The sequence below is a fragment of the Paroedura picta genome, chromosome 1 (genome assembly GCF_049243985.1).
Source record: "Paroedura picta isolate Pp20150507F chromosome 1, Ppicta_v3.0, whole genome shotgun sequence".
Taxonomy (NCBI): Eukaryota; Metazoa; Chordata; class Lepidosauria; order Squamata; family Gekkonidae; genus Paroedura; species Paroedura picta.
The window spans coordinates 27,536,722-27,557,696 of NC_135369.1; the positions used below are offsets into that span (position 1 = coordinate 27,536,722).

Below are 20,975 nucleotides of genomic sequence, written 5' to 3' on the forward strand. Positions count from 1 at the left end.
AAGATTGCCAGAATGTAAATAAGTGAAGAAAATAAAACAAAGGGGGGGGGGGGAGAACATAAATGAGGATTAATTGCCAGGGCTTCTGGTGAAGAGTTGTATCTTGCAGGCAATGTTAATGGGTTTAATTAGGAGCAACCCTGCTCCCTTCCCCAATTCCAGTGGAATATGTTTCATAGGTTTGCAAATGTGAACACTGCTACTGTGTCCTCTTTAGTACTGTTTTCTGGGAAGTCCTGGGTTCAGATCCCACTTGGGATGTGAATGCATTGTGCCTCTATATGTTAAATGTTTTAAAGTGCTCTCCAAAAAGCAGTGCAATAATTGTGTATATTCCCCTTTATGCATGCTGGTGAGGTGAAAGGTTGTCCCAAGGAATAGAGTTTGGGATGCTTGTGTTTATGGATGCATTATGCTGATCCTGCATTGAGCAAGAGGTTGGACTAGATGGCCTGTATGGCCCCTCCCAACTGTATGATTCCCTGTCACATGTGCACATAGTGCACAACATGCATTTGCCAGTATATCACATGTATATGGCTTCTTAGCTTCTTGCATTTAATAAAGTGGGCTGTGATCCATGAAACCTGATATCATAAAACTTGTTGACAAAGAGTCCTTTAAGACTTAGACAGGTAGCCAGAGAGAGCACACCACATAGGAAATTGGTTTTGGTTGCCTCAGCTGTTTGCCATCTTTTTTCTTCAACCTCACTATCTCCCCCAAACATGCAAATTGGCAGCAGCAGTAATGGATCTGTTCAAAGAAGTGTTGGAAAACTCAGAAGGACTATTTTTACTCCATGGAAATGGCTGTCAATGATGACGACGTTTTAGAGCTTGGGTTAAACCTTGAGAGAGAAGTAGCAGGGAAACAAACCTGGCCCGCCGGATTAGAAGTCCTAACCACTACACCAAGCTGGGGGGGTGGGGGACTGTATTGTCATGCTCCATCATGCTGGCCCAGGTAACTACTAAATCTAGGTCAAACCTGAGAAGACATAGATTTCCACAGGGCTCGGATATATTGCTTCAATGAGGTTGGAAGGGTGTAACGCTTGCTTAGGATTGCACTGTAAATTGCTATACAAACCATGGAGAATTTGGGTCCAGCTGCCTTGAACCCTCCCTCCAAGGAATGGCTGAAAGATATGTCCTTGCGGCAGATATCACTGTGTAACTTTGTTGAGAGCATGTGGATGTTCTCATTTCCTAAGATATCTTGGCCAGGTAGAGCAGTTCTCAGGCCTTGTCCTCTTGGCATTGAATCAGTTCAGCAGAAGAACCCCCCTTCCCACGGTTCTAGGGCAGGTCTTTCTTTATAGGGCAGAATGGGTCAGATGGCTGGGAGGAGATGCCCCCACCTGCCACGTAATTTACAGGTGATAGAAGCCTGACATATAGGTAGGTCAAGCTGAAGGAGTTTCCTTTCAGTAGATGGTTGCTTGGGAGAAGCTGGGCCTCAAGGAGCTGGAGGTTCAAGGCTTTTTAAGGGTGAATGGACAGCTAATTTGGCACGGCAGGGAACTCAGCGTCTTGTCTTCAAGCCTTGTTTGGGAGAAAGCATTGGTTTCAAAGGGGCTACTGGCATTTCACGCGAACACAATGAACCCTGCTGGCAACAGGGCAGAGAGAAAGGGTGCTGCATACAAAGCTAATGGCTTTTCTCTTGCTAGTAAACGTACAGCAAGGGACAACATCTGGTACAGCAGAAATGTGCCTATCTTTTTGTGATCCTCCAGCAGGGGCCATCCTGGCCCATTTGGCCCTTTGAACACATGCAGGTTATCCCTTGGCGCATTGAAAGAGGGTGTGATGTGACCAGGCATGTCTGAACCAGTAAGAAGGCACTACAAGGTGTGTGCATTTAGTTTCTTTCCTGTATGGCCAGGGAAAAGCCATGAAAATATTTGCAAGGTGTTGTTCACAGAGAGGGAACACAGCATCCTTAAGAGGGATCTTGGTATCATGCCAGGATTATTAGCTGCTTTCCACATGGGGCAAACCAAGTTACAGACTTTTAAGTGAATGAATTTAGGGGTGTCCCCACACCATGTGCCTTTGTATCCTCCTGCAACAATACAAAGAGTTTTTCTCCTTGCTGCCAAGAATGCTTCTTTTTGGCGGCAAAGGCCTTGGAACGTAGCAGATTACCCTGGTAACCATTCCTGGCATTTTCAGTGGACCGATTGGGGAAGTGGAGCACCCGTGGCTTGCCTCCTGATTCCCACTGGCTCTTTCCGTATTGGAGGCTTGCAGTAAAAATAAACCACAAAACGCTGGTTTTATCTTTCCTGGACTGTTCTCCCTGTGGTGCTGCGGCTAAGAGGGGCCTGAAACAAGGAGGCCCAGGATGAAATCTTGCCTCTGCAGTTAACTGCACTAAACATTTATGGAAAGGGAGGCAGCATATCTGCTTGGCATGCAAACAGTCCCAGGTTCAATCCCCAGCATCTCCAGCTAAAAGTATCAGGTAGGAGGTGGGGTACCCTGGCCTGGGTAGCTCCGGCTAGCCGGATCTCATCTGATCTCAGAAGCTAAGTGGGGTTGACTCTGGCTGGTATTTGAAAGGAGACGACTGAGAGGGGATCTGATAACCACCTTCAAGTATTTAAAAGGGTGCCATATGGAGGATCGAGCAGAATTGTTCTTTCTTGCCCAAGAGGGACAGACCAGGACAAATGGGATGAAATTAATTCAAAAGAAATTCCATCTAAACATCCGGAAGAAATTCCAGACAGTTAGAGCGGTTTCTCAGTGGAACAGGCTTCCTCGGGAGGTGGTGGGTTCTCCATCTTTGGAAATTTTTAAACAGAGGCTAGATAGCCATCTGACGGAGAGGCTGATTCTGTGAAGGCTCAAGGGGGTGGCAGGTTACAGTGGATGAGCGATTGGGATGTGAGCGTCCTGCATAGTGCAGGGAGTTGGACTAGATCAGCATTTGCTGGCAGGGGCTCATGGGAATAGTAGTCCATGAACATCTGCACCAGGGAACAGGGGGTTAGGATTCCCAGAGAGGAATATGCCCCTGTTTGCACCCAGTTGGCTCTGAGGGTGGGGGGAGACGTCTGCATTTGCTCAGCTGTTGCCCTCTCTAAGGAGACCCTCATGTTGTCCAGCCTAGGCCCACCAGCAGTGTTTGTCCACTCTGCTTGCCCATAGCAAGGACTGGCTTGAACCCCCCCACAGGCCAGATACAGTGTCAATAAAGGAGGCTGCTCCAGATGGGCATTTGGGCCTGCGGCTCTCTGGCCATTTAGCAGGAACAAAGGGTTGTTTCCAAGGCAACCCGTCACTCTTGGCAGCAAAGGCCTGTGTTGCTGGGGAAGGAGGACAGAGAACGGAGAGTATTGCCCTCCTTAAAGAGCTATCTTGAGGGATCTCTGGGCTGGAGGGGGAGGCGAGAGTGATTCCTTCACCAGCTACGGCTGCCTGTGGTCCTCATGTGTACTCTCAGTTGCTTTACTGCCTGATTTTAACATGTGACACTTTCCCATGCCTGTCAGTAGAATGAATGGGCCGTGGTTTTGAGTGCCTTCTGTACCATTCTGACTTAGTGCCACTGGGGGAAGTGGGAGGCCAACATCAGCACCACAAATAGGGTGTGCTAAGCCATGTCCTTCTTGGGTCCGTAGTCATAAAGCCTTGCAAATCTTGGAGAAGTCTGCATGTGTGTGTGTATTGCTGTGGAATTGCTTGCCAGGTTCTGGATGTGCTCCTTACGGTAAGTCTTATATAGAGTGACATGGTACAATATGGGTTTCCCTGCACAGAGGGAACTTCCCTCCAAGAGTTTTGCTAAGTCTTGGTGCAGTGGTTAAGAGCAGCGGTCTCCAATCTGGAGAACTGGGTTTGATTTCCCCACTCCTCCACATGCAGCCAATTGGGTGATCTCCAGCCAATCACAGTCCTGTTGGATCTGTTCTCATAGAGCAGTTCTCTCAGAGCTCTCTCGTCCACACCTACCTCATAGGGTGTCTGTTGTGGGAGGAGGAAGGGAAGGTGATTGTAAGCTGCTTTAAGACTCATTCGGACCGTGGAAAGTGGGGTATAAAAACAACTCGCCTTTAGTGTGGATGTAAGGTAGGCTTTGGTGTGTGTGTGTGTGGGGGTGATGCCAGGGAAGGAGGCCAGGGAGGCTACCGAAGGCTTGCTGAACTCTCATGCCCTTCACTGCTTCCCCTTTGCAGGAGAGTCCATGGAAGGGGTGAGTGAGCAGGATGTGCTATTCGTTCATTCCTGCCGCCAGTGGACCACGGTGACAGCCCACAGCCTGGAAGAGGGACACTACGTCATTGGGCCCAAGATTGACATCCCCCTCCAATACCCAGGTAACAAGATGGGAGAGTCGAGGTGCAGCATTTAAGGAAGAAGGGCTCAGTAGCAGAGCTTGTGCTTTGTATGCGGAAAGTTCCAGGTTCAGTCCCTGATGTCACAGGTTGCAAAGCTGGCATAGCCCATTCTGTACCCGAGAAAGTGGAGCCCTTCTGCCAGTTACCATAGAGATGGTACTAAGGAGGATGGGAAAGTGGTCTGGCTCAATACAAAATGGCTTCTTGTATTCAAATTCTGGTGCGAGGATCCTGTTCTAAGAGATCAAAGAACGTATCACAGGTACGGACATCGTTTCCGTGAATTCTTGGGTTGGATTCAGGACTTAAGGTTTTGGAATCCTACATACCTGTATAAGTCATAGAGTGTTCCAGCATGATGTTGCTCATGTTCACATGATAATCTGCCATGCTTAAAGCACAAATGTCAATCAACCGCACATTGCTTGAGGCCTGTATGGTGTTTTACCATGCGGTCCATGCTCCAAGGACCTTACAAAAGTAACTTTGTTGGTTGGGAGAAACAAAGCTATAGAAATCTGACCAGGGTTCCTGACTCTCAGTCTGGGGTGTGTGGAGAAACAGGAAGTGAATTGAAGTGTTGCAATTAGGTGTCACTGTTCTCTTGACTAAAAAATATTAGAACAGGGGTAGTCAACCTGTGGTCCTCCAGATGTCCATGGATTACAATTCCCATGAGCCCCTGCCAGCGTTTGCTGGCAGGAGCTCATGAGAATTGTAGTCCATGAACATCTGCAGGACCACAGGTTGACTACCCCTGCATTAGAAGACCAATCCAGGGGGAATCCTACTGCTTGCCAGTCATGAGGGGAAACATGGCATACCCCATTCAATTCTGGGCTTGCTGAGGGCTCTGAGCACACAATATCATTGGTTTACCCAACAGGACCTCAACCTGTCCTACTCCGAACCATTGTTCAAATGACAGAGGTGACAAGGGCATGTCTGGATCTCTATGTCTCGCGGTGGATCCCCCTGGCTATCCCGTGAGACTCCAGGGCGACATGATTCCTCTCTCCACAAGTCTGTTCAAGGGCCCCCATGGTCCTCCTGCCTGGATCATTTCTTTGCTCTGAGCCTGACTGAGGCAGCAGTCAGATCTCCAGCTCTGCTTTGCTATTTGACTCTTTCCAGATCCACCCGTGCTCTAAGCCCAGGTAGAATCTCCCTCTAGCCTGCTGCCTCCCACACACTTAGCTTAGCCAGAGACAGTCTGTTGTCCATCACTGCTGCAAAGAGTCCCAGATGCCCGCATCACTGGGTTCAGGGAATTTTCCAGCCAGTTGGAAAATGCCTTATTAACTGCGCTTAAAAACTTAAAACAGTGCCAGGATCCAAAAGAACCCTGGCCAGCCCCAAGGCTAGCTGTGCATACCCTTCAGCTCCAGCAGAGGAATAAGTAGGAGCCGTAAGTAGGTGGGAGTCCAGCTCAAATGGAATCCGTGCCTCACCAGGAGAGGTTGGGAGGGCTGGGTATGCGTAGCTTAGGGTAGAAGAGGGCAAGGGAGATATGAGAGTTGGGCATAACATACACAAAAGGTATACCTGTTGAAGAGGGGGGAAACTTGTTTACTGCAGCTTTAGAGACCAGGAGCAGTTCAAAGGATGGGAAAGAGGGTTCCACTAAAATATTAGAAAGCATTTTCTGATGGTGAGGGCTGTTCACAGGTGGAATATGCTGCCTTGGTGGGTGGTGGAGTCTCCTTTTTTGGAGGTATCTGTCTGTCTGTCCAACATCTATCCATCCATCCATCCACCATCCTACCTATCTTCCTACCTATCTTCCTACCTATCTCTATAGTGCACCTCCCAAGGGCTCATGGCAGTTTTCAGAAATCACTTCACAACAAAACCCCATGAAATAATAATTAGGAGGAGATTGGATGAGCACCTATCAGGAGTGTGATTTTTAAGTCCCTGAGAGGGAGCTGGACTGGATGGCCCTTTGCGGTCTCTTCCAGCTCTGCGATTCTGATAAGGAGGTACACCGCAGAGAACTCGATTCTTTCTGTATGGGCTAGGAGTGCTGCCAGGGGAGAGGCAGAACTGCCGAAGAAATGCTGTGGCCTTGTGAATCTCTTAGCTTTGTGAAGCTCCAGCACGGGGAATGGACAGCAAAATTTCCTTTTGGCACGAGGAGGTGGTCAGGTGGATGGGTTCCAGCCCAGAACAAAAAGAGGCCCCGCTGATTTGTCACAGTGTGGAGATAAAATTTCACTGGCGAAGGGGAGTTTGGTTAGTGAAAGGAATCGCCCATTGTACATCACTGCCATCCACTCCGTATCTCAATGGATAGCCCTTCCCTGGGGAAACCGCTGAATAATGGGACGTATTTTCCTTTCTGGACTTTACATTACAAGACGTGAAATCTAAGGTCCAGAAAGAGGGTTATTGCCTTGGAGGTTTTTTTTGAGGGAGGGTGGTGGTATAAAACGAGCTTCAAAATAATGCAAAGGAGAAGGCACAATTTGTTCTCTCATTTCACTGCAGTTATAAAGAAGAGGAATCGGAGGTTGTTGGTTGAGGGATGGCTTGTCCTTTGGGTTTCCCAGCATTTTGCTGATTGTTATGCAAATGCACTCATAAACCTGGCTCACAATGACCCCAGTCTCCCTACTGCTTCTCCACGCGGCTTCCCTATGTATCTGCACCTTTTGTTTACTGAAAGAGTGACTGTCCCACCAGGGAAAAAAGAAACCCAAGAAGAATTTAGTCTCTTCTGAGACAGCTTCTAAAAGTACTAATGGTGTGTCTCCTTGTTCTCAGTGCCACTGCCAAAGCTAAACCTGTGCATAATTATTTACAGCCGTTCCATAAAGGAATGTATTCTTTGGACAATAATTTCGTACAGCGACCTGTAGGCACAGAGGTGGAGACTTGACTTCTGAGGATGGGTAGGGGACTGAAACTGAGGGGAGGGACAAGGGGTGTGCACATGTGTGCAAATGAAGGCATGCACCCTTAAGCTTCCTGGAAGTCAGTGATGAAGGAGTGAATGGGTTCCTAAGGTCCTCCATGGTTTGGGTCCCACATACCTGAGGGATCTCCTTTTGTCCTATGTGCCCCCGCAGGGCCTTGTGCTCTGTGGGGACAAATCTGTTGGTCATCCCCGTCACCAGGGAAGGGCACCTGGCCTTGACCAGGGCCAGGGACTTTTCAGACCTGGCTCCTACCTGGTGGAATGAGCTCCCAGAAGAGCTACGGGCCCTGCGGGAGCTTTCAGCATTCTGCAGGGGTGGAGCTCTCCCACCAAGTCTATGGTTGAGGCCGGCGCACGGAAGAAGATCTGGACACCCCCTTGCCATTAAGCCCTATGGGAGCTATTAAGGGTGGATTAAAGGGAGAGACCTCTGTCCACCCTGAGGTTTTTTAATAATGATTAGTATGGGGTTTTGGCCGCCAAATGAATGGATGATTTTTAGTTGATTGGCTAGTTTGATTGAAATTGTTATTTATTTTATTGGAGTTTTTATGTATTGGGGTTTTATCTTGTTAGCCGCCACGAGCCCTTGTGGGAGTGGTGGGATATAAATAAATAAATGAATAAACGAATAAATAAATAAATAAGGGACCCTTCTGATATTACTGATGGGGGAGCTGCCCCAGTATTACTCCTTCCCAGGACCTGGAAGTGATATAAGAACTCTATACTGCATCTCCTCCTTGGTAATTAGAATTTTGAGTATCATAATTTTATTGTTGACCACCCCGAGCCTGCTTAGCGGGGAGGGCCAGGATATAAAACTCCTAATAAAATTTAAAAATGAAATAAAGAGTCTTTAACCAGTCCAAGGTTGGGCTGAATATAAATCAGCCAGAGAAGGTCAACTACTAGCACCAAAGAATTAGATTGGTTAGACAGAGCGGTTTCTCAGTGGAACAGGCTTCCTTGGGAGGTGGTGGGTTCTAAATCTTTGGAAATTTTTAAACAGAGGCTAGATAGCCATCTGACGGAGAGGCTGATTCTGTGAAGGCTTAAGGGGGTGGCACGATACAGTGGATGAGCGATAGGGATGTGAGTGTCCTGCATAGTGCAGGGGGTTGGACTAGATGACACAGGAGGTCCCGTCCAACTATATCTAAACACTTTCCCGTGGCACCGCGGGCGCCGCAGACTAAATAATTTGCTAAGGGGTTCTGGGGCGGGATCTGTCCGTGATGAGGAAGGGTCCGTATTGGACCCTTCCTCTGGACAGACAATCGGAGGGACCAATCGGCAGGCACGAAGCGCCTGCCGATTGGTCCCTCTGATTCCCAGTCCCAGCAACTGCGAGCCACGCACAGCGTGGCTCGCAGTTGCTCCCGGCCTGACGCGGTGAGAGGCGCTTTGCGCCTCTCGCCGCGTCAGGCCGCCGCCTCAAACAGCGAAGCGCCTCTCGCTGCCTCAGGCCGCCCCCTCAAACAGCCGCCGCCACAGACAACCCACCCAGAGGACCGCCGCCGGGGGACACAAAGGTTAGTTCCTAGCGCCCGCTGTATTCCTCATACAGCGGGCTATATTACTAGTTATTCTATTATTCTAAATGCACGTGTTGCATCTGCACAGTCAGAGGCTTGTCTGCAGCCATTATACAAAGGAGTCCCAGGTCTGCAATTACTCATGTCAGTCACAAGCTTGTCAGGTATCTTCATGTGATGCGGTACTCAAGTCTCCTAACTGGTCTGAATACTGGGCTGGAAGCCGAGCGCTGCGTTTCCTAGCCCTGAATTCCTGTCCACACTGCCACCTCCTTTGTTCCAGAGGCTCCTGGGTTTCTGATGAAGTACTTTCCTTTTCCTCTTCCATGTTGATGATGGGAACTTTGTCCTCTCCGATAGACCCTATTTCAGCAGATGGCAGGCTGCCTGGAGTGATGAATGTGTGGGTGGTTTCCTCTGCTTGTGGTATTTCTAGTTCTTCTTCCACAAAGGACCTCTTTTAGCATAGCTGATATCTCCCTGGTACCATTTCATCACCTTGTCCAAGAGTGGACAGTAGTGACTGAACTCTCAAGGGTCCAGAGTAGCCGCACCCTTACCTATTCAAAGGGAGGAACAACCACCCCTACTCCCCAGCAGATTTAAGCAGCCAGGAGAGACAAGGGTTGAACAAACAGATGTCAGGTCTTAAAAGTCCTAGAATCTTGTCCACATCCTCAGACCGGACGAGCTGAAAAGTATCCCACACAATTGGGCAAATCAGCCCCCTGGGACATCTAGGCCTGTTGCTGCTAATGTAGACCCCAAGTCGGAATGGGTGCAAGAGGTTTTATCTGTGAAGAGCTTGGCAATGTGATAACAGTGGTCTGCAGAGCAGTTCACCTTCTCCTGTAGGCTAGAGCCCCGAAGGCCCTTGACCACCTGGAAGAGGTCTTCAGGCCTACGCTGGGTGGATGCCATCCTGGCGAGAACATCTTGCTGTTGACACGGTCATGGGTGGTCCTGTTTGCTTCTTCTCAGCCTCAGACAGTTCCTTAAGCATGGCCAGTCAGAATACCAGTAACAATCTTTGCAGAGATGTGAAGAGGGGAAACCTGCCATTAAGGGTGGAGCGGTTGTTGCTGACCTGTGCGTGCAAGAGGGGTATAAAGAGGTGCCTGGACTCCAGACTCAAAGAGAGGGAAAGGATGCACTGGCACCATGCTGGGAGGCCATGGAAAGAGCTGGGCAGATGGTACAGTAGGAGGGGAGTGACCAGAGCTGGGAATTAACGGGGCTGAGATCATCCCTGGCCTTTAATGAGCCCACTAAGTGCTTCCCTTCTTGGGTAATGATGTGCAAGAATGAATAAATAATGGGAGATGGGCCAGCAGGGGCTGCTAATCACTGCTCCTGGGGGAGAGGAACAGGACAGGGAAAGAGGAGATGAGTGTGTTAACCTGCTTTGCTGTCCCCCATTCATAAAATTGGAGCAGCTGGTCCCTGCCTTAGCTTGCAGGGAAAGGGCTGGGGCCTCCATAGTGTGGTGAATGGACTGGGGAGAGGAACAAAGAGATGGTAAGCCCAGAGAAGGCCTGTTGGTATATTCCTTGTACTTGGAGGTGCTCCTACTGCAGGGTTTGGTTGGTGGGGAGCAATTCTCTGGGAAGCTCTCATGTGAGATAATTGGGAGATGCAGCAAGAGTGCAGCAGACCTTTCATTTCAATGAAACCTGAGCCACAGGGTTCCTGGTGGATTAGGCACCCTGTGGTAATTTGGGGGAAACAGTGCCACTTGGATCTTCCATCTTGGGCTAGGCTGCACAGTGCCTCAAATCCCACCTCTCTATATTCCCTGTCTTTCTTTTACATTCGTATCCCGCTGTTCTTCCGAGGTTCTCTCGGGCATCCACTTAATCCTTGCAGAAATTTGATGATTTAGGCTGAGAGAAAGAGCGGCTAGCCAAACCTGGATCTGGTCCAGCTCTCTTACCACTATACTTAAGTTTCTAAGACTGGGGTCCACAAGCTTCCTAAAGTCTACTCTTAAGACTGAGAACATCCTTCTCATCTGGCTAGTATTAAAATGGAATAGCAAAGGGAACGGGACCAAGTTCCCACCTATGCAAGGCAAGAGCTCCTACAGCCACCCCCACCCCCTGACACAGTCTTCCGGATCACCTTGGGCACTAGACTGCAAATATGCCACTAACTCAGAGCTAGGAGCTGTATTTAATTGAGTGGCATCAAAGAGGTATAGTCCTAATGCAGTTCTTATGGTGACTTTTGGTATAAAATTGAAGGCTTCACTCTACCTTTCAATGCAAAGGATTTCCATGCAGAAAGACAGAGATGTCATTCTGTGTCCTTAAACAATTAATACCAATAGTAGTTTCCAGCTGAATACTGAAGGCTCAGAACTTATGTAACGCTGGTCTTCACTGTATTTATATGGGCAGCTCTGAACATTTTTCCAAGCCCCTTCCCACCACTGCTGAGCAAGTAGGGATGCCAGCCTCCGATCCCCTGGAATTACAGCACATCTCCAGACTACAGAGGTCAGTTCTGGCCACTTTGCAGGGTGCTCCACTGATATCTCCCCCAAGATCCATCCCCCAATCTCCGTTTCCCAATCTGGATCTAGCAGCCCAACCACTTCATCCCCCATCAGTGACCAGGGGGACTTGAGAGAACTCTTATCAGCCAACTCCTAACATACCGTAAGTTATTAACCAATAAGGAAGTGTTTTGCTTTCAATAGCAGAAACTTACTCCCAATCAAAAAGTGATTACAAGTTGGGTTAGGGCCTTTTGTGTTGTGGTCCCAAATAATTATTTCTCCTCCCCCAACCCGGCCTTGTAGGTCATATGAAGAGAATGCAAACGTTGCTTTGTGGACGCTAGAGCAGGGGTAGTCAACCTGTGGTCCTCCAGATGTTCATGGACTACAATTCCCAGGAGCCTCTGAGAGCAAATGCTGGCGGGGGCTCCTGGGAATTGTAGTCCATGGAGGAACACAGATTGAGTACCCCTGCACTAGAGAATAGAAACCTCCATGGGGCTCACAAGGTGGTCACATGCACTTTCAAAGGAGGGAGAAAGGGCTTGCTGGTCTGCAAAAATTTACCTCACAATGGGAGCCCTTGGGTTGCAGAATTACTGTTTATTTAATCTGGAAAAACTATTTCCCCTAATTCTGTTCTCTCTGACGTGGATCAGAATTTTGTTGTCAACGGGAGTGTTGGCAGGGATGGGGATCCACCCTTTTACCATCCTTGTAAGTAGATCTGGAGTACGGTGGCTAATTTTTATAAAGGCCTCATTAAATTACTTTGGACATGTATTTGCGTTCAGTGACATAATGAGCAGACTGTGGCTGCATTATGACAACAGCCCGGGACCCATCCTCAGATCCTTTTGAGACTGTTCATTGTCTCTTTGAGAAGAAGAAGAAGAAGAGTTGTTTCTTATATGCCGCTTTTCCCTACCCGAAGGAGGCTCAAAGCGGCTTACAGTCGCCTTCCCATTCCTCTCCCCACAACAGACACCCTGTGGGGTGGGTGAGGCTGAGAGAGTGCTGATATCACTGCCTGGTCAGAACAGTTTTATCAGTGCCATGGCGAGCCCAAGGTCACCCAGCTGGCTGCATGTGGGGGAGTGCAGAATCGAACCCGGCATGCCAGATTAGAAGTCCGCACTCCTAACCACTACACTTTAGAACCTTTGGGCCCCACCCTGCATCATGTTTGCAGTCAGAGCTTTTTAAGTGTCACAAGCATGGCCTTTTAAGTGTCACAAGCATGGCTTTTTAAGTGTCACATGCATGGCAGGTATGGAAGCAGGGCTGCAGTTACTCCAGTTTTTCTGATATGGAGTAGCCACATAAACTGGAACTGCTATGGCATCTGAAAGTTTATCCTTGTTGATGACAACCTTTGAGTGTTTATTTATTTATTTATTATTTCAATTTATATACCGCCGCATTTCTTAGGAACCCGTGGCGGTTCACAGAATAAAACTTTAAAACACAAAAAATAAGACCCCAATTTACAATAAAACAAGCAAATGTTCAAAACACCAATGATCTATCCCATCCCACCTCGTTCAGACGGAGGCCAAGTCTTCTTCCACTAGGACTGAGTGGGTGTGGTCTAGTAGACTCTAATAGACTTTGATAGACTTTGATGAGAGTACCTTGAATACATTAGCTGGGTAATAATCCTTGCAGCAGCCCTGATGTCTAGGTCTGCATTCCCCCACATTCTGGAACTGCAGAGACAGTAACCGAAGGGAAGATCTGGTGGCTACAGCTAGGGTACCTGTTTGTTTTCTGCTATCCACTCTACATGTTCTGGTTGCAACAGTGGGAGGGGGCACAGAAGAGGCCACAGGTAATATGGTCATGTATTTCCATCTGCTGTAAAGCTCCTATACTACTTCTAGCTTGGTTTAGAGATCCAGCTTGGTGTAGTGGTCAGGAGTGTGGGCTTCTAATCTGGTGAGCTGGGTTTGATTGCCCGCTCCTCCCCCACATGCAGCCAGCTGGGTGACCTTGGCCTCCCCACAGCCCTAATAAAGCTGTTCTGACCGAGCAGTAATATCAGGGCTCTCTCAGCCTCACCCACCTCACAGGGTGTCTGTTGTGGGGAGAGGAAAGGGAAGGTAAATGTCACCCACTTTGAGGCTCCTTCTGGTAGAGAAAAGCGGCATGTAAGAACCAACCCTTCTTCTTCTACCTCACAGGGTGTCTGTTGTGGGGAGAGGAAAGGGAAGGCGATTGTAAGCTGCGTTGAGACTCCTTCTGGTAGAGAAAAGTGGCATAGAAGAACCAACTCTTCTACTTCTCCTAGCTGGTGCATTAAGGACTTCCTTCCCAGGCCTTACTGCTGCAGGCTGTTCCCACATCATCTCTTCCATAGGGTGGGGAAGGGATTAAGGTACACAGCTGTCTGCAGAATGATAGACTGGGGGCAGGGTGCGAGCCTGGCTCTCTATTTTGCTTCTGCTCCTCATCAGAGTTTCATTTCACGCTCCGGTCTGTACATCCCATCTTCCTGAGAATTTCTTGTTTGCTGATAGAAGGATTTTGCCGAGCAAAGAAAGGCTGTTTGAAGAACTGTTTGCACATGAGGCACCATCTCCATGGGGAGAGGTGGGTGCAGACCTTGGCATGGGGTGGGGGACAGTGTCCCCCTTCCCCTAATAACAGCTTGAAGGGTACACTGCTGTATTTCTACAGCATCTAATCTCATCAAGGGACAAATAGATCCAGCCTTTATACTTTTTCTGTGGCTCAGCTGAAGGCCTTCTGCTTGGCCAGCCCTAGACAGTTCCACAGGGCCTGTGAGGCAGAGCTGTCCTATCAGTGAGGCCAAGAAACAACATTCAGATTCTGGCCTTGCTATTTAAAGCGCCCAACACACTGACTTAACACCTACCACCTACGATTAATGAGTAAACTGTGTGTCCTCAGTCTCTAAAGGCAGGTCCCGTTTGAAATTGTGGGATTTAATTTTAATGCTATGAATTTCTAAGATTTTATGTGATTTTACTGTTTTATGTGCTATTTATATACCGTTGTGAGCTGCTCTGAGCCCCCTGGGAATGGGCAGCACACAAATGGATGGATGGATGGATGGATGGATGGATGGATGGATGGATAGAGATACGTGGTAGGTGGTGTGAAAGACCCCTGTCTGAGACTCTGTCAGTCTGCGTACACAATACTGGCCTCGATGGACCAGTGTCAGTATAAGGCAGCTTTACCTTATGTGTGATTTATACACCAGGGCTATTTTAGTGGCAAAGTAGGGTAAAAATCCTTGGATAAATCCTGCCCAAATTCAAAGAAAGAAGTAGCAAAGATCTCAGCAAAGCATCCATCAAGCCCCAGGATCTTTGCCAAATGGAGATTTACAGGAGTATTTGAAATATCTCTTTAGATCCTCTCCTCCCCCCCACCCCACCCCAAATGCATCTGGGAAGAGGTGAGGGCTAGGCCAGAGTTAGCCCCAAATGTCGAGTGTGTGATTTTTTTTTTTTTTTTGCTGCCCGGTTTGTCTTTAGGGAACAGATTTCCGAAACATTGCTATTGGAAATGGCTAGAGATGTCACTCCTCAGATTTCCTCTCTCTCTCCTCCAGTTTCCTGGAAGTTAAGTGGATATTTGGGGTGGGGGAAGTCTCATCTCTCATGGCCGTGGATGTAAACACATGCGTGCTCCTGGACACTGAAGTTGCCAAGTTAGACCTCTGGTTTTGTGCTTTTATATTCTGTCTCAAAGGAGGACAATCAATGGCCCAGGAGCCACATCCATCCCTCAAATTGCTTACTGCCTGAGAACATCCGCTCACTGGGTTGGAGCAGCAGCTAGCAGATGATGCTTTTGAAAAATTGTCAATCAGCATGGGGTCCCGGGGTCATTAAGAGCTGCAGAGTGGGATATAGTGCCACATGAGTGTCCCTGTCTGCTTTGGGGTGTGTTGAGCTCTTCATCAGATTGGGGGCTCTGTGGAGAGGGGAAGACCCACCAGCCTTGCTCACACCAGGTCCATCTGTTCTTTTTAATGCTTGTTTTAATGTTGCTTTTTACTGGTAGGCTTTTAAAAGATCTGCTTGTTTTATGGTTTCAGTTTGAGTGTTGGGAATTGAACGAGCTGGATGTTTAGTGAATTAGTTAGAAAAGAAATATCTGCTGCCTCTCTTGAGACTTCTTAAACATACTCAGGCAGATCCTGCGTTGAGCAGGGGGTTGGACTAGATGGCCTGAATGGCCCCTTCCAACTCTAGGATTCTACAGACAATAATATAATGGATGAGGTCTCCAGCACACAGGGGGCTTAATGCTTCCCCCCTCACACAGAGACAGTGTTTCCTACCTGTTGAATTGTTGTTTGCCCCATTGGGGGTCTACGTGCAGGCAATCTGCAACTGAGCCTGAGAGGAGACCTACCTAAGCTACCTGTTGGGTACCAGGTTCAGGTCCTTCAGGGTCACCCTGACTGCCCAATCCCTGCCTGATAAATTCGTCCTTATCTGAAGCTGAGCTCCACTTAAACCCAAAGGCTTGAAGACTGTATCTGATGGAGGGAGGGATGAAAGGGGGGTGGGAGGGAGAAGAAAGTCCATTAAGGTCTGCCCATAGCTCACGGGGGGCGGGGGAGCCCTTTGCGATCAATCCCTGATCCTTGATTTATCCCTTAATACGCCTGACTTCCCTCTGCAGGCTCTATTTGCAGCCCTCTGTGGGGTGGGACTGCCCAGGGGCTGTTTTGTGCCTCGGTAATTCCCCGGTAATGACTGGGGAAGGCACCGGCAAACCACCCCGTATTGAGTCTGCCATGAAAATGCTAGAGGGCGTCACCCCAAGGGTCAGACATGACTCGGTGCTTGCACAGGGGATACATTTACCTTTACCTTTTACAGAGCAAGGAAACTGGGTCAGATGGGTGGACTAGAACATCGGTTTGGGAAGACCACAAGATTGGCCTGTACCCGGTAGCAGGGTGGGATCTTCAACACCTGCCAGCCCAGCTGCTTCTTGCATGTCTCCAAAGGTGGAACAGAGTGTGTCCTGCAGCTGCCAAAGTGCTCTGGGAGGTTGAGCTATAGAAGGGCTTCCTATCAGTCTTAAAGCCGCTGATGCTGCTACAATTTGCAGGAGACGGATGGGGATGGATTGTTGCTTCTCCCTCTTCTGGCTGAATGACATCCCTTGGAACATTGGGAATGCAGTCGCAAATCATTCTCGCCACTTCCCTTTAGCCAGGCTGAGTGTTTCCTAGTCCCCTTTTCTCTACCAAAACCAGCTCTAGTCATTCTGTCACTCTTGGGTGACCAAGAAACAGTCCAAGCTACAAGATCAATAACTGCTTTCACATGGCCACTCCCTTGTTGGCTGCTTTTAAACATTGGCTGCTTTTAAACATCATGTTAAGCGCCTGCCAGCCACCCCAGCCCTGCTCCTGCAAGCACTCATCACAGATGTGGAGCCGGTGCTGTGCTGCCAACCTGGCGCTGCGCCTTCTGTCTTGCAGTTCCCTCCTTATCTTCCTCCTCTTCTTTTCCTCAGGCTCTGGTGACAGGGGAGGTGAACTGGCTGGCACATCTCTGTGGCCAACTTGGGGCTGAGGGGCTATTGCACTGGTACTTGGCTGCAGATTTGTGTCTGGCCCCCGCAGAGACAGTCTCCTCCTGCAGTGTCTCTGGGTCAGCTCTGTTGACTACCTCTTCCTCAGAAGAGTCCTCTGCAAAAGCTGACCATATTTCCTTGATACAAAAAGGGGACATTGGGATGGCAAAAACAGGATGGGGGGATAAGTATTCTATATTTGTAAAAGAAAGACAATTTAAAAAAGCTTTATAAACATTATTCCATTATTCTTGGGCCTGTATTTATATTAAGTCCTGGCCTTCTCTCTCTCTCTGCAGGCCAGAAGAACTTGATTGGGGAAAGGGTTTTAAAGCATATCTTTAATTATAAGAACATTTTCTTGAAGCAGCCCCTAAAAGGAAATTCTCTCTCTCTCTCTCTCTCTCTCTCTCTCTCTCTGCAAGCCAGAAGAACTGAGGGGGTGGGGCTTATGCAGCTGCAAGTTTACCAATTGCACCCTAGGCTCAAACTCTAAATGTTTGATAGAAATCAAACATAAATGAAAATGACATGGGTTACATTAGTGCACAGGCAAAACAAAAACTAACAGTACAGCAAGTATATACCTTTAATTAAAAAGGAGAGAAAATTAACATTTTTATTAAAATAAGAGGCTGGCCAGGAAATGTGAACAAAGGATACGCCTTCAGAAGGGGACATCACTTTGCTCTGCTGGAGCTGGCTGACCCATGACAATTGGCCTTCCACATTATTTAAATGCCAGTTAGTGGCAGGGAGAGTTCCTTCCTCTTGGGCAGTGGTCCCCAACCTTTTTATCACCGGGGACCGGTCAACGCGTGACAATTTTACTGAGGCCCGGGGGGGGGGTAGTCTTTTGCCGAGGGACGCCGCCGCTTCCTGAGCCCCTGCTCCGCTTGCTTTCCTGCTGGCGCTTCTGACTTCCTGCCACCCACTGGGGGGCGCTGCCTTCAGCAGCTGTGCAGTGGCACATCGAGGGGGAGCCCCAGCCATGGCAGTCACCGGAGAGCACCAAAGGTGAGCTGGCGGCAGAGTGGCAGGGCAGCCCCCAAGGCAGCAGCTGGGGAGGAGGAGCCATGTCCCAGTACTGAGTGATCCACGGACCGGTACCGGTCTCCGGACCGGGGGTTGGGGACCACTGCTCTTGGGTGAGGAGAGCCAGCTTAGTGTAGTGGTTAGGAGCGTGGTCTTCTAATCTGGCAAGCTGGGTTAGATTCCTTGCTCCCCCACATGCAGCCAGCTCGGTTACCTTGGGCTCGCCATGGCACTGATAAAGCTGTTCTGACCGAGCAGTGATATCAGGGCTCTCTCAGCCTCATCTTCCTCACAGGGTGTCTATTGTGAGGAGAAGAAAAGGAAGGCGAATGTAAGCCGCTGTGAGACTCCTTCTGGTAGAGAAAAGTGGAATATGATAACCAACTCTTCTTCTTCTCTGACTGTGGTGGTTCCATTCATCCTTTATGCCTGGCAGCCAGAGATGGGCTTTTCCTCCTCCATAACTTTGTCTGGTTGGCTGGCCCTGCAATTCCGCACAGTGGTGCTGGCAGGGCCGACTTCTCCATTAGACATGGTGCCCAGGGCCCACAATAGTTTTAGGGGGCCATGAAAATGTTTACATTTCTTTTATAATCAGAAGGGGGGAATGAACTTTTAGGGCCCACAAAAATTTATTACATTTTGCTTAAAACAGAAAAATAAAACATTCAAATATTTAAAGTTATATCCAAAATATGTTTTAATATTTATATTATTGTAGCACGAGGGGGGAAAGTGCCTAGTGCTCATGGAAGTCATGATTTGGGCCTGTGTGCTGGGTAGCCCAAACCTTGCTTTGGGGTATTTCCTCCTTATAAATATTCCATATTCCGTTCCTGCACATGTGTCCTTCCCCCATTTCCCGGCAGTCAGTGGACCATCCGGGGTTTGATGGACCAGTGGTGTGACTCTGTTGAATGCATAAATTTGATTCCAGGAGCACCTTAGAAACCAACATGATTTTCTTTGGGGAGTCAAAGCGCTGACAAAGGGCGCTTTGAATCTTGAAATCTTCTACCTTGTTGGTCTCATGGGTACTCTGGGACCCATTTCTAGCGGTTCCATTGCAGATTGACAAGGCCACCATCCTGATACTTTAAAGGTGCGTTCATCAAGAACGGGGTGACAGCAACCAGGGCGAATAGGCGACTTAAGCCCATCTTAGTGACTTCCTGGGAAATGTAATTTCAAGTCCCGGGAGGGCCATTGAGAACATCTGAAGGTTGCTAGGCACTTTGGAAGAGTGCTGACAATCGGATGCCGTGAAAGCTCAGTGCGCCTGCTCTGCTCTATGGTCAGAGAGTCTGAGAGCCGGCCGTGATGGATTGGAAAGCAATTGGCACATTGATTTGGCCTTCTCTTGCTGGCTTCCTCGCTATTCTGGGATTTCTATGTCTCTCTGTCTTCAGGGACTTTCTGACGTGGGGGCAGAAAGGGGGATGGAGACTTCCCATAAACGGAGCTGATCTCACCGGCTGCTCCTTTTGGCACCTCTGCCTCTTCCCCATGGCGACAAGGGCCCCACAGGGAGGGCAGCTTATTTAAATCATTACTTTAGTTGCCTCCTGAAGCGCATATAAATGTCGGGCATGTTTGGGGTAGGAGAATAGACTTCTAATCTGGCAAGCCAGATTTGATTCCCCGCTCCCCCACATGCAGCCAGCTGGGTTACCTTGGACTAGTCACAGTCATGATACAGCTGTTCTGACCGAGCAGTGATATCAGGGCTCTCTCAGCCTCACCCACCTCACAGGGTGTCTGTTGTGGGGAGAGGAAAGGGAAGGTGATTGTAGACCACTTTGAGTCTCCTTTGGGTAGAGAAAAGTGGCATCTAAGAACCAACTTTTCTTCTTCTTCAGTAGTATCAAGGCTCTCTCAGCCACACCTACCTCACAGGGTGTCTGTTGTGGGGAGAGGAAAGGGAAGGTGATTGTAAGCCACTTTGAGACTCCTTTGGGTAGAGAAAAGCGGCTTATAAAAAGCAACTCTTCTTCTTCAGTAGTATCAAGGCTCTCTCAGCTTCACCTTCCTCACAAGGTGTCTTGTTGGCAGAGGGAAGATGAATGTAAGCCGCTTTGAGCCTCCTTCGGGTAGAGAAAATCGGCATATAAGAACCATCTCTCCTTCTTCATTGGGGCTCACCTGTCTTGTGCCAGAAATCAAAGGACCATTGAGTGTGCAGAATGCTTCCCCAGTACTCCTATTCAATACCTAGACCAGCCCTGGGATTCGGGACATGACAGTATGTTTAACTTCATTTTCAGAGAAGAGATAAGAAACTGAGCATGTGCAGAATGTCTTTGACCCTGACCTAGGTAGCCCAGGTAGGGGAATCTAAGCACGGTCACTCTCAGAATTTCTGAGGATGCTCTCCTGGAACATCTTCTTCATTTCACACCCAGTTGGAACCCACCCCTGCTTTGTGCATGGTTCTGGTCTCTTGCTGGTGGGGGTGGAAGCCAACTTCTGGCAACCCTGCAGGGTTTTCAAGGCAAGAGACATTCCGAGGTAGTTTGCCATTGCCTGCCTCAGCATAGCAACGCTGGACATCCGTGGTGGTCTCCCATCCCAATGCTTAGCTTTGAGATTTGATGACATTTGGCCATCCAGAAAATTCCTAAGGACCTTGGGTGGGCTCCTGGTGCTGCTGGAAAAGCCCTTTCCCCCTGTTAGCTAATCAGTGTTAAATATCGTCTGCCAAGGCAAACAAGAAAAATGTATGCATGTATTTATTTATTTAATTATTCTATTTCTATACCGCTGCTTGCCGTAGCCTCGCAGCGGTTTACACATAGAATTCTAAAACACTAAAACCCCAACAAAATCCCCATTAAAATAACAATCACAATCACAATGGTGACCATCATCTCTAGTAATCCCTCCTTGTTCTACAGACGGAGAGACAATAGGGAAGCATTAGCAGAGTGCAAATTAAACGTTGCCCTTCCCAAGTTGCAAATCTGACATGCGTTACCCGGAGGAGACGGTGTGAGAGGTGCTGTTCACCATGGCTTCAGCCTTCCCTTCTTGTCATGTGGTTTTCAGTGATGCTAGCCTTGT

At 48.6% G+C, this 20,975-nt stretch overlaps 1 protein-coding gene across 2 annotated transcripts in view; it reads left to right on the forward strand.

Moving 5' to 3' along the window:
• The window catches only part of GAREM2 (GRB2 associated regulator of MAPK1 subtype 2), a 36,586-nt gene that overhangs the window by 4,479 nt on the left and 11,132 nt on the right, over positions 1 to 20,975 (forward strand). For both annotated transcript variants that reach the window (XM_077330770.1, XM_077330777.1), the window contains one exon: positions 4,190 to 4,330. In XM_077330770.1, coding sequence (XP_077186885.1) covers positions 4,190 to 4,330 — 141 coding nt within the window. Of the gene's footprint in view, positions 1 to 4,189; positions 4,331 to 20,975 lie in introns of those variants that run through there.